Raw genomic sequence first — 13,335 nt, 5'->3', positions numbered from 1 at the left:
AAGTTGTTACTTGTATTGTATGGCTCACTGAATCTTGTATATTATAAAATATAGTGTAACCTGTTGCAAAATATTAGATGCTCTCTCACTTCTCAGTCTTTCTTCCACCGACACCTCACTTGCTTATCAAAGTTGTTGGTCAGACCTATTCCATTTGAAACAGCACTTGCGGTATCACTATAACAGAGAAAAGGGTCTGTAGGCAAAATCACAGCAAAATGTGGGTTCACAGATATTGGAATGCAATGTTTTGTCTGTTTTGAAAGTCCATTCCATAGGAAATCTTCCTTTACCATTTATCCTCAGTTGATTGGTAGGTGAGCCCCTGAAGGGAGTCTGACCAGTAAGGACTAAGCTAACCTGAGGCAAGTAAAGAGAACATGAAAAGTGCTATAGTTTATTTCAATATATACACTGGGTATAACCAATTGTTTTATTCTGATAAGCAACAGTATATTAGACCTATCCCTCTGAAAGATAAAGGTGCATGAACGGTACAGTAGGTCTTCTGCACTGCTTCCAAGGTTAAAGTTAAGTCCTATGTACAACTTACAACAACATCTAATATTCCCATTGTCACAGTACAGGAAGAAGAGGAACATAGCAGAGAGACACAAGCATAACGCTTGAGGAAAAGACATATTATTTGACTTCCACAGGTCAGGGTGGGATTTGGTTGGCTGAAAGTGGGGCAAGCTGTGGGCACAGTTAGGCTGGAGATGAAAATACAGAACTTGGGTTGATCAGATAAAGCAAAAAAGAGAGACATAAGACTGAAGATTAGAGGAGAAGTGAGAGAGAGTTGCTTGGTAGATATCATTTGTGCATTTATCCAACATATCTCCATGCTGCTCTTCTCCTGGGAGTGAGATGAATCTGGTGCCATTCTTTGGAGGTAAAACCTTAGTCTGAGTAGATGATAAACCCAGAGAAGGTGCTGTACTTGTTGTTATTTCCCCCGTGGGCCTTTCCACCATCTAGTTTAATAAAGACTTCATCTCCTGCATCCAAGTGTAGTATGACACTGTTACTGGCATAGTCGTAATTCTGGTCAGCGTCTTGAGCAATGGCGCTTGCACGGACCTGAGGAACAAACAAGGGGGAAGATAACAGACAATTAAAATGGCAAATAAGCAAAGCAGATTCTCATTGTCAAGTCGAAGGTTAATTACGGAACAGGTGGTATGGATTATTGAACCTAGACTGTGCACATTTCATGAGTGTCTGCTCAACTTGGTTATTTTTCTTGCCCATCTGGGGTTTGTACACCTGGACATCATGTCATAACTGGTGAGCTACTGAATTTTTGACCAGCATAATATCCTTCTTTTTGTACCTATTTACCCTAGAATCAAATTAATATATTATTCTAGAGTCTAGAAAAAATGCATCATATTATGACTCATATTCTTACCCTATTCTCATCAAATTCCTGCTCTAGGACCGTATAGCAGATTAATCAAACACTTACTCTTCATATTCTATGGATATGTACAGTATATAGTTACATTCTTGCCTTAGTATAATGTATAGTATATGTATATATTTTGACTCATGCACATTGTGAAGTGGTCTTATTTTAACTCAAGAAAAATATATAAGACTGCTTATGTTCTCTTTCTAAAAGAATATATCAGGTTGGTCATCTTTTTGCTTTAGTGTAATATATCACAGTGGCCATATTCTTACTTACTACACAATATTTTAGATGTCCATAATTTTGACCCAAGAACAGTATGTGGGGCTGCTAATAATCTCACTCTAGAGTTTTGTGGTTCAAGCCCCAATTTCCAGGTCCAACATTTGGTCAAGCCCCCCTTCTGCCCTAAGGTCATAACAATATTATATATAGAGTATCTAGGCCTGCAAATAATCTTTCACCCAAATCTCTACCTAACTGACCTTCAAGGTGGGCTTCTGTGAGTATCTGGGAGAGAAAATCGGCATTTTATTCAGATTTCGCCCTAGCTTGCCTTCAGAAGAGCCACCCCACCCACAGCTCCGAGCCACCCTAGAGGGGGCAGCCACTGCTTAAAACAACATATCTCTTGCTTCCAAGCCAGAAATAAAAAAAAAATAAGCACCTTCTTTGGGGCCACCAGGAGCAACATACATAGGGTTGGTGAGCAACATTTTGCTTCCGAGCCACTGATTGGGGACCACTGTTTAGACCAATACATTCTATTTGCTACATTCCTGCTCACTTTCCCACTCAGTCGTTTTATAACCATCAACCCACATATCAGGCTGATCATAGTCTCAATACATACGTTTGGTCATACTCTTGCTCTATAGCAACATATGACATTGTTCATATTCTCACTCTATTACTTGTGAGGGAATCTGTCCAGTTATGCGGGCAACTTTTTTTTTTCTCACTCCAAAGGCATTTTTTCCACTCCTACAGTGCAACTTTTTAGGTCACAAATGTTTTTACACACCGCAGATTTTTCTTATGTGCAACAAATTTTTCTTGCGCACATGACTTTTTTCTCTCACTCCAAATACATTAAAGTCAATGGGCGTTTCCCTAAGTGAGCTTTTGAAGCAGTTTTGTGAAAAAAATTGTCGATGGCGGAATTCATTTCGCCACAAATCCATACCTGGTATTCGCTCATCACTACACTTGAGATATGTCACATTCTCCCATTCTGAGACTCATCCTATTGTTGCAATATATTGTATTGATTATATTCTTGGTCTTGTACAAGAAATAAGGTTAATCATCTGCGCTCTACTACAATATATAAAATCATCAGTATTTTAAAAACTAACTAAAAGTTGTCTCTGCGACAGAAAAGCAACATCACTCCTGACCGCTCCGATCAGAAATTCCACAACTCCCCATCGAAAATCACTTTATGGGTGAAGCTGCTCTCTGGGGATTAATTATTAATTCCTTATTTCCACCGTTGCCGCAGAGCTTCCCTGACAAGATGTTCGAACACACAGGCGTGAGTACAGAAAGCCACACACACACACACCACCGGAGCAGGTGTGTTAATAAGGGGAATAAACAACACACTGGGCTGATAATTAACGTCTCAAGTCAGAGGCATCGCTGCCAAGAAGTAGGGGGAGACGGTTTAAGAGAGAGAGGGAAAGCGACAAGGGAAGAATGTGTGACTCATTAAAAGTGCCATGTTCCTCTACAGAACAAAATATCCTTGTTTTTCTCTAAAATACTAATTTTCCTATCTCACGGCCAAGAATATTGGCACTTTTAGGGGCCTTGAAAGAGTCAGTTGTCACAGTATGGTACAGACCCCCCCAGACTGGGATTCCAAATAGGTCCTGGCATTTCAATGCAGAGAGGCCCAAACAGCCCCCCACAGGCCCAATAAATAGTGATTGTCTATGGCATCTTACAGCAGCCCCTCATTTGCCAGAATCCACAGATTGCCAGTCGGGGCCTGCACCCTAATTTATTTTAATGAAACCCCCACATTTGCTTTAATTTAGCAGAACCCAATTTTAAGTTTAGAGCAGCAACATCATTTTCATTCCATGCAACGCAAGACTTTAAGTAATTGTATTCTTTATATTTTACTACATATAGAGGTCCAGCCTGTAGCCCCCTGGCTGTCGCAAAAGTTGGGGTAATGTAGCACCTTGGGGCCCACTAATAATATTCAGGGTTACCTATTGGTGGGTCTAGACTCCACTTATATATACCACCATTTGTTCTTAGCTAGTAACCCAGGTGGCATTTACTGGTCAGCTCATTGAATAAAATCATCTGATTGGTTGCTAAAGGTTATTAGATGTGGGCAAACTTTAAACCTTACATTGCTGCATTTGTCCTTTTAAGCCTTTTTAAACCTTCCAGTGTCTTACTGCCCACCCCAATACCTGTGGCATTGTTGTCATGTTTGGGTCAGAGGAGTTAATACCTCCCAGATGTCAATGATTAGCTGGGACAGCCAAGATTTGGGGACCCTCCTATTGTACCAGGAGATAGGAGATGCACTGAGACTGAAGAAGAAAAAATCACTGGGCGGATCAAGACATGGCCATCAGCTGAGGTTGAACAGCTGACCTCAAGTGAGAAGATCCCTCACATCATCTACACTAAAGGCAAAGGAAACTTACATCAGTCATATGACTATGGGTGCTTTGTGTGGAGCGAATAGGTTGTGTGGGTCACGGAAAGCTTCCTGAGGCAAGGGGGATGTCAAAGTAGTAAATAGGTCACTTCTGGGCTTTCCAAAGGAGCTACACTATATCTCTCTCTGTCCCTCTCTAGCCTACCATGCAGCTCTCTCCCAAATATGCTCATGTTGTCATGTATACACATATGACTTGACCTCTCCTTCAGTGCTTATTAAAAATACATGGACAGATCTTCAGTCATTCTTGCACCTTTGAAAAATAGATGAAGACAGATCCATGCAGATTAGGCTGCTACAGGAGTCAGTGACATCATTTGTGGAGGAGAAAAGTTACAAAGGTTGCCAGAAATATTACCCCTCAGAGAGCTGGTGGGGGGAGGCCCTGGGATGTTATTTAGCTTCCTGCCTGGGTACCATTTGCAGATAAGACCATTGGATCAGCAACCTTCCCTATTTCAAATGCATTTCCCCTACAACCCCAAGCCACTTTTGGCTTGACCCTAAATATATGGCTAGTTTGATACCATCAGGATTAAAATAGGCATGGGAATGGTTGCCTAAGGTACATGAACTGCTAGCATCAGGGGCGGTAGAGCAAAAGGAGTTCTTGTGGTCACTTGTAGGCTGCCTGCCAAGGTGAGGGCAGGTAGGAAGATTCACAAGGTGAGAATCAAGCAGTATGCTAAATAGGCAGCAAAGAGACAGGAGCCAGACTGGAGATCAGACAGCCTGCCTGCACTTTGTGTAGCAATTGATTTAGATACCTTAAGGATTTTAGGGCTTATTTACAAACTGAAGTGCAATAACCTAGACATAAAATGTTGTTCTCTCACAATTCTCAGTTCTAGTATAATTGTATGTAACTGCAAAATAGTGGACATCACACAACTTGTTTGCGTTGGTAACTTGGCATTTGCACTGGCAAATTTAAGTTTATCTGTTTCTCCCTGTGGGTGGGAAAATTGCCCACCCTCTGTAACTTTCACACTTAAGGTATATATTGCACCTTAAACACTGATATAAATGCATCCATATGCCCATGCATCTTAAAACAGAGTAAAGACCCTGACGTAGACATCTGGAGCAAAGTTACCAGATGAATGAATGAAGATATAGTTGGGAGAGGAAGAATGGAGAGCTGGGAAATGATAGGTAGAAGGAGGGGGAACAGAAGACACGGAGGAATATTCTCTCAGAGAGGAGGATAACGGAGCTTTGCCAAGATGCACTAATCAGAAGCGACATTTGAAGAGGTGGATTTGTCCCAGCAGCTGCCAGCGTGTTTGTGTGGAGCAGATGTATTCATTTCATATGACTGTGAGTGGGGGGAGGCACAGAGGCACCATCCCTAGAAAAGCCAAGGACTCGCCCCCCATGTGCATGTAGGGGCAATGGGCCAAGGAGCTCCTTATAGAGCAGTAGAAACACTGAAAGTCCCCGGTGTGTGTTGGGAATGTGTGAATAAAAGGCAAAAGCAGGAAGTCACTTATGTATTTTTACACCAAACACCAAAAAACCATGTGTAATAAGATTTATAAGGGCAAATCTTCCCTTATCTAGGCAAAATACAATTGGGGTAAAACTGGGGATTTTATCTGCTGACTAGATATTGCTGGAACTGTGGCTCAATGACAGATACACCAATGTTCCTATATCTGTAACCTTATGCGCCATGGAATGGGCCCTGGACCACGAAAGGTTCAAACTGAAAAAGTCTGAGAAACCCTTGGACTAGACATTAAAGAAAAACCAAACCTTGTTTATACATTAAGATGAAATGTACCAGCATATTGGTGTTTCATATAAGGGAGAGCAGATATGATTGTCTCCAAAAAAACTATTGTTTTCTAAATCGATGACTGGTCAGCATGCGCAAAAGCTGACAATCTAATTAATGCCAGGCTAGAAACAATCAGGAATAAATAGATAGCAAAAAGCAGGATTTATTTATCGTTATTTTTGTGTTCCTCTTGTGGCCCATTGCTGACTATCTTTAGGCACAAACAGCCCCTGTTGGGTGAGGCAGTCATCTATTTGGCATAAGAGTAATAATTGGAAGACGCTTGTATGCATATGCTGATCTGCTGCTTTCCCATATTGCACTTACTTGAAGTGAATGTGATACTGTTCAGAACAGGAAGCCAATAACTATATTTATGTACTAAACTAAAAGCTTCATTCACAGGATCCCAACATTCGTGTACTAGTTTAATTATCATTTACTGGGAGATATCGGATTGGGGCCGTCAGATACACTTTTGGGAGGGGCATAAACATCCCTTGATCTCTGCACAGGCCTCACAAGTGGTCTAATTTGGCCCATGTACTGAATGCTCCTAACTGCCTGATATGAGCAACCACACCTGGGGATACAGAAATTTGAGAGAGGGACACTGAGCTCAGAGACTTATGTTTGTAACCAGAGAAAAAACATACAACCATATACAAACATATGATCCCCCACACAGTGGATAGGGGGCTAAGGAAAGATACATCACACATTTGTATATCAGCAATAAAACAATGTGGATTGAGAGTGTGAAACCAATAAGTTCCAACAGGTAAGTATATACAGTATAATGATTTGTTTTTCTCAGTATATTTTAAAGGGAGTTGGTGTTCCAGGACTCTCAGTGTAGTAGCACAGAAGGTTTAGTTCATTCAAATTGTTAGAGGCTGACACAGGATACAGTTGATTGACGGTTGATTGAAATGGAGCAGGGGATCTGCCATTTCTGTGGGACGTATCATGCAAAAGATGAAAGGTTTTATGGTATGTCCCCTATCCTGGTGCAGCCTGGCTGAATGCCCCTTTTGGCCAGTAATTAAAATAACCCTAGTTTACATTGGAGAAGAGGTACTTCAGACAGAATTTGAGCAGTAAGAAAAGCTTCTTCAAATTCAATTCTAGATTGTCCCATAGAGTCAGATGTAAATCAATGAGAAACTTAGCTCACTGTTTATCACATGTAAACTCTATTGAAGTCTATCAGGGAAAAAACTAAATTGGTAGATACATTTTTTTCTCCTCCAATTGAATCTCGCTCGTGCGTTTTCATGTGATAAACCATAAAACACTGTTTTCTCATGGAGTGGAATCTGGCCCATAGATTTTTTTCAAGTTTAGCCACTATAGCACCACTATTAAATGTTATACTGGTTTTCTGGTTTATCAACATGGCTCCCCCATGTTGGCCCTTAGTTCCATTTTCTAGCCTCTGTGCAACAAGGACTTAGTAAATACAATTATTAGGGGACTACTGGCCTTTGCAGATACCAGATTGAAACAAAGATGCATCATGGGAATTAATGCAACAATTTCTCTTTATATGTTGTAACTCCACATGGGGAGGGGGGGGGGGTCAAACAAATATATCATTCATCTCTTGTTCAGGCGGTAGTGGAGCGCAGATGTCAGTTTGGATGACCCCTTCCTTAGTGGATATGTGTATTCACCTTTGACATTTCATAAAGAAGGCTTTGATCACACTGTATGAACTGTTATCGTGAAGAGATCCTTGTACTTTCAGTTCAGCAAACATTCTTCCCCTTTAAAAATGCTAGGCTTTGCCTCCTGCCGGAAAGGCCCAGGGGCATATTTATCATATGGGAAGGCGCTTGGGTGCAGCTGCTACGGTGAGCTTTCAGTCAGTCCGCTTGACATATTTTTACAGCAATTTTGCATATTTGTACATGGGAGAAAGATGTGGTATTTTTGTCACAGTGCGGCACGGAATGTTATATAAGCAACGATGCGCATTGGTCGTTTGTTATTAGAAGGGAATTCCTTACCCCCCTTGTATGAATGGCACATATTATGAGAAGCCTACTGATTACCGCTTCCCTGTACTTAGGTATAAAAAGAATGGAAACACCCATATGGTTGCTTATAACTGCTCATCAGTAGTACAAGTATGGGATCTATTATACGGAAACCTATTTCCCAGGAGGCTCTGATGCATGGCATTGCCATATCCCATAGAACTGGAATAATAAACAGTATATTGCAGTTGATGGCCAATTAAGCTGCATGAATCTATGTTTGGGCAAAACAATCCTATTGGGCTTATTTAATGTTTTAATTGTTTTAACAGCCTTGAAGGAGTTGTTCACCTTTCAGTAATCTTTTAGTATGATGTAGAGGATAATATTCTGAGACAATTTACAACTGGTCTTCATTTTTTATTATTTGTAGTTTTCTTTAATTATTTCAGTTTTTGTTTGGCAGCTCTCCTAAACTGTAGCTTAGCAGAGCAATAGTTTTTTTGGCTCAGGGGTTAGTGACCCCCATTTGAAAGCTGCAAAGAGTTAAAAGAAGAAGACAAATAATTTCAAAATTATAAAAAAGAAATAATGAAAACTAATAATTTGCTTAGAATTGGCCTTTCTACATAGTAACATAGTAAGTTGGGTTGAAAAAAGACATACGTCCATCACGTTCAACCATAATGCCTATATATAACCTGCCTAACTACTAGTTGATCCAGAGGAAGGCAAAAAACCCCATCTGAAGCCTCTCTAATTTGCCTCAGAGGGGAAAAAATTCCCTACACAACATAGTAAAAGTTAACTTAAAGGTGAACCACCCCTTTAAAGTATAGTTCCATATTACAGAAAGACCTCTGATCTGGAAATCTGCTTGAAAGTAAAGGATATCTAAAGGTAATTGCTTAATTTGTGATCACTAATGGGTAGTGCTTTGCATAGAAACCCTATCCAGATGAGGTCATCAAGGGTGGCCACTGTCCATCATGCACATGGCATTGGCTACCATGGCTACCAAGGCTGATCAAACACTGTGTGGGCTTGTGTTTATGGAGATCAGTATAGTTCTGTGTTATAGGGGTCCAACTGGGACACCACACAGCAGCAGCTGTAGGTAGAAGGAAGGCTGGATGACATCAAAGGGGCTTCACCCTTTTACTTTGCAGAGACATCTACACTGCCTATTGTAGTACAGGTATTGGACCCGTTATCCAGAATGCTTGGGACCAAGGGTATTCTGGATAAGGGGTCTTTCTGTAATATGGATCTCCATACCTTAAGTCTACTAAAAAATCAATAAAACATTCATTAAACCCAACAGGATTGTTTTGCCCCCAATAAGGATTCATTATATCTTAGTTGGGATCAGTTACAAGGTACTGTTTTATTATTACAGAGAAAAGGGAATCATTTAACCATTAAATAAACCCAATAGGACTGTTCTGCCCCCAATAAGGGGTAATTATATCTTAGTTGGGATCAAGTACAGGTACTGTTTTATTATTACAGAGAAAATGGAATTATTTAACCATTAAATAAACCCAATAGGGCTGTTCTGCCCCCAATAAGGGGTAATTATATCTTAGTTGGGATCAGTTACAAGGTACTGTTTTATTATTACAGAGAAAACAGAAATCAGTTTTAAAATTCTGAATTATTTGATTAAAATGGAGTCTATGGGAGACGGCTTTCCATAATTTGGAGCTTTCTGGGTAACGGGTTTCCGGATAAGGGATCCCATACCTGTAATAGAAATGATAGTCTCAAATCAGGTGTAGAAACAGCACCGGCATGCACTCAACGGACTCCAGGACAGCGGTTGTAAAATTTCAAAAAGCTTTATTCAAGGATCCAGACCTGACGCGTTTCGTGTGTCGCCACACGTATTCATAAGTACAAAGTCAGTAGTGAACTGATACAAGTTTAAAAAGCATGTGGAGATGACATCACTCCTGATGTCACTTCCTATTTTCCTTATTACATTTTAATAAAGTTTCTTTGTATTATAAAAACAATAAGAACCAATGAATTACACAAATCTCTTCTTTCCACCTTAGTGTTATCTTTAGGTTACATTATTTGTTCTCTACAGGAGAAAGAAAGAAAGAAAGAAAGAAAGAAAGAAAGAAAGAAAGAAAGAAAGAAAGAAAGAAAGAAAGAAAGAAAGAAAGAAAGAAAGAAAGAAAGAAAGAAAGAAGAAAAAAAAAAGGGGGGGTGAAGTAAAATGAGAAAAAAGAAGAAAAAAAAAAAAAAAAGGGGGGGGGAAGTAAAGTGAGAAAAAAATTAATTAATTAATTAAAAAAAAAAAGCAGAAGGAAAGAGGAACAGAAAAGACCCTTATGAAATAAAGGGACTCCATTACAACTATATATGACAACTTAAATCCCATCTAACATTGAGACCTTGTGGCTCCCGTGTGGCAAGTATATAGATCCATTTCGCTTCTAATTTTAGAAGCCTTTTTAGTTTATCACCACCTCTATTTGGCATAATTACTTTATCAATTCCTTGAATTCTTAACATGGACACATTACCCCCATTACAAGATGAAAAATGTCGTGCAACTGTGGTTGCTTCACTTTTTGATGCGATTTGATTTAAGTGTTCACGCATCTGATTTTTCAGGGGACAAACTGTGCATCCTACATATTGGGTGTTACATTTTATGCAAGTTAAGGCTGATGCCACACGAGGCGTAGGGCTGAAATTTTCGGCAAGCGGAAAAACGCTTGCCGAAAATTCAGCCCTACGCCTGCTACTTGTGCCTGCACCCGAATGAATGGGATATGCTCGGGTGCAGGCACATGTAGCCGATATCCGCATGAAAACGTGAGAGAATGCAAAGTCTCCCGTTTTCATGCGTATATCGGCTACATGTGCCTGCACCCGAGCGTATTCCATTCATTCGGGTGCAGGAACAAGTAGCAGGCGTAGGGCTGAATTTTCGGCAAGCGTTTTTCCGCTTGCCGAAAATTTCAGCCCTGCGCCTCGTGTGGCATCAGCCTAACAGGTACACTGTGGCCGCTGTGTTGCAATTAATGTAACTTTGTATCCTGTATTGTTTCCCTGTACTAGTACTGGGGAAGTGTTTGGATACAAATAATTTTGAACAGGTGATACAACGTGTAGAACCGCATTGATATTGTAGGTGCTCTTCTACTAATAAAGTCACATCCTTCTCCCAATATCTGCCGTAATTTTGAATCATTATATAAAATGGGAAGATGTTTTTTTTATAATTTGTTTTATTGAACTAAATTGCCGACTGTATGGGGTGATAAACATAATTGTGTTTCTTTTTGCATTCTTAAAATTATTATTTTTCTTTTTATTTCGTAGCAGATCTTCTCTGGTTTCACTCATTGCCCTATCAAAAGCATTATTGAGGTCATTTTCTAGATAGCCTCTTGCTATAAATTGATCTCTTAGCTCCCTCGCTTTGACCAAAAAATCAGACTGTGAGCTGCAATTACGCTTTAACCTATAGAATTGCCCTATAGGAATCCCTCTGAATATGTTTGGGATGGCAGGGGGCTGCATGTAACAAAGTGTTTCCCGCACACACTTTCTTAAATATGGTAGTGATTATTTTTGATTTGTGATGTGTAAGTGTTAAGGTGGCCACACACGTGGCAATTTGCGAAAGATCGTACAATCAGCCACAAACCGTTCAGGGCGGAAACGGCAGATAAGGAGGTAGAAACAATAGGATTTCTACCTCCTTCTGCCGATTCAGCGCTGAAGGCAGATTTTGGTCAGGCTCCCGATCAAAATGTCTATGGCGCCCAATCAAAATCTTTTAACTGGCCCGATTGGCAAGTCGACCGATATCAGCAGCTTCCTGCGATATCAGTCGACCCGCCGACTTGCCATACACGCACCGAATATCATACGAAATGAGTTTTCGTACAATATTATCGGTGCGTGTATGGCCAGCTTTAGATCTAAGAAAGAAATCTCCTTTGTATCATAGTGACCCGTGAAGTTAAGGTTAAAATCATTGTGATTAAGACTTGTTAAAAATTCATTATAAGTGAACCCTTTACCCGCCCATCAAACAGAGTGAAATGGAAATGATAGTCCCCTAAATAGAACTCTGGCTATTTGATTTGAGTAAGGGGGCAAAAACAGGTAACCAACCCGTAGCCATAAAAGGATAATAATTGTAGAAGCAGACCCATAGGGATATATTTAACAATAATGAAAAACCAGGGCCCCCTTAGATGCTGGAAGTCCCAGAAAAATGTCCCTTTTGCCCTCCACTAAGACTGACCTTGAAATATGGACAGTAGGGTTGGGAAAAGAAAAAGAGAATTATAGGACAGGGCAAGGGAAAATGTTGAATAACACCTTTATAGTAAAAAAGGAAAGACCTGTAACGGGAATATAACAACACATACAACAGTTAATAATTCAATTACACAAATACAGATGGAAAGGTTAAAAAAGTAGGAAAAACCTAGGATCTTTTTTGCAGATTGTAGTCAGCCTGTCAGACAGTGAGTGGCAACTAGACAGGTCTGTGGGGTAATTAATTCACCTGCTTGGATGGAATAATTCTACGGCTGCTGGGTCAGGGAAGGCAAATGGAGTATTTAGATCTGAGTGGGGAATGAAGTGCCTTGATTCCTAAGTGAAAACTCATTGCCAGGAGTCCATGTCTGTCCCCCTAAAGGACTGTACTGCAGACATGGCATTTACTAAGGGGGGTATTGCTGCATAGTAAGATGGTGCCATGAATCCCCAATTGTTTTTCCATGGACATATCCCAGTCTGCCACTTCCAGCCACCCTTTCTCTCACTGCCACCTCCACACATTCCATCTCTAACCTCTTATTATTCTTCTTCTGAGACATCTGTTCTTTGGAAATGTTCCTGCATTTTTTTAGACGTTATAACTGGAGAAATTCTCCAGGGATAGCATGTTTTGAATCCCACGCCCCCGGTGCTGGAAACAAGTGCCTGCCTTTGGCTTAATTAGCTAATTACTTGTTCTTAACATTTTGGAGGTGTTTTCAATATTTCGATTGTTGTGGATCTCCATCTTGTCATTTCCCCTTTAACTACTTCTTTTTGCACCAGTAGTGATTGATCTGCATCTGAATTTTTCTGTCTCCTTCTGTCTTTTTCTCTTTCCATTTATTATACGTAAACAATGTATACTGAAACAACATAATTTCTTCCTTTTGTGCCAATTGTGTCTAATGGGAATATCAGCAGTTAATTACATAACTGGTTCCCTGCTGTTTATGTGAAGGTGTAGGTGGTTTGTAGTCCAGCTTTATCTAAGGTGCCAAGAGGCTATGGTCTGACAGGCAAAAAGCAATGGAAAAATAAAAGTAAATGGAAAAGACCTTAGGGCTCATTAATGAACACCAGTGCAATGTGCAAAATGCAATTTTAAATGCAATTTGCCATGTCATTTACCCAGAATGCAGCATTTTCTCCCACAATTCCA

The 13,335-nt window shown here is 40.2% G+C and overlaps 1 protein-coding gene across 1 annotated transcript in view; it reads right to left on the bottom strand.

Moving 5' to 3' along the window:
- Positions 1-383: 383 nt before the first annotated feature.
- Positions 384-13,335, bottom strand: part of c1ql1 (complement component 1, q subcomponent-like 1) — a 36,893-nt gene continuing 23,941 nt past the window's right edge. Inside the window, 1 exon segment of the mRNA NM_001199600.1 lies at positions 384-1,083. Coding sequence (NP_001186529.1) covers positions 904-1,083 — 180 coding nt within the window. The 3' untranslated portion in view covers positions 384-903.

The sequence above is a fragment of the Xenopus tropicalis genome, chromosome 10 (genome assembly GCF_000004195.4).
Source record: "Xenopus tropicalis strain Nigerian chromosome 10, UCB_Xtro_10.0, whole genome shotgun sequence".
Taxonomy (NCBI): Eukaryota; Metazoa; Chordata; class Amphibia; order Anura; family Pipidae; genus Xenopus; species Xenopus tropicalis.
This window is presented reverse-complemented; position numbering and strand designations above follow the sequence as displayed.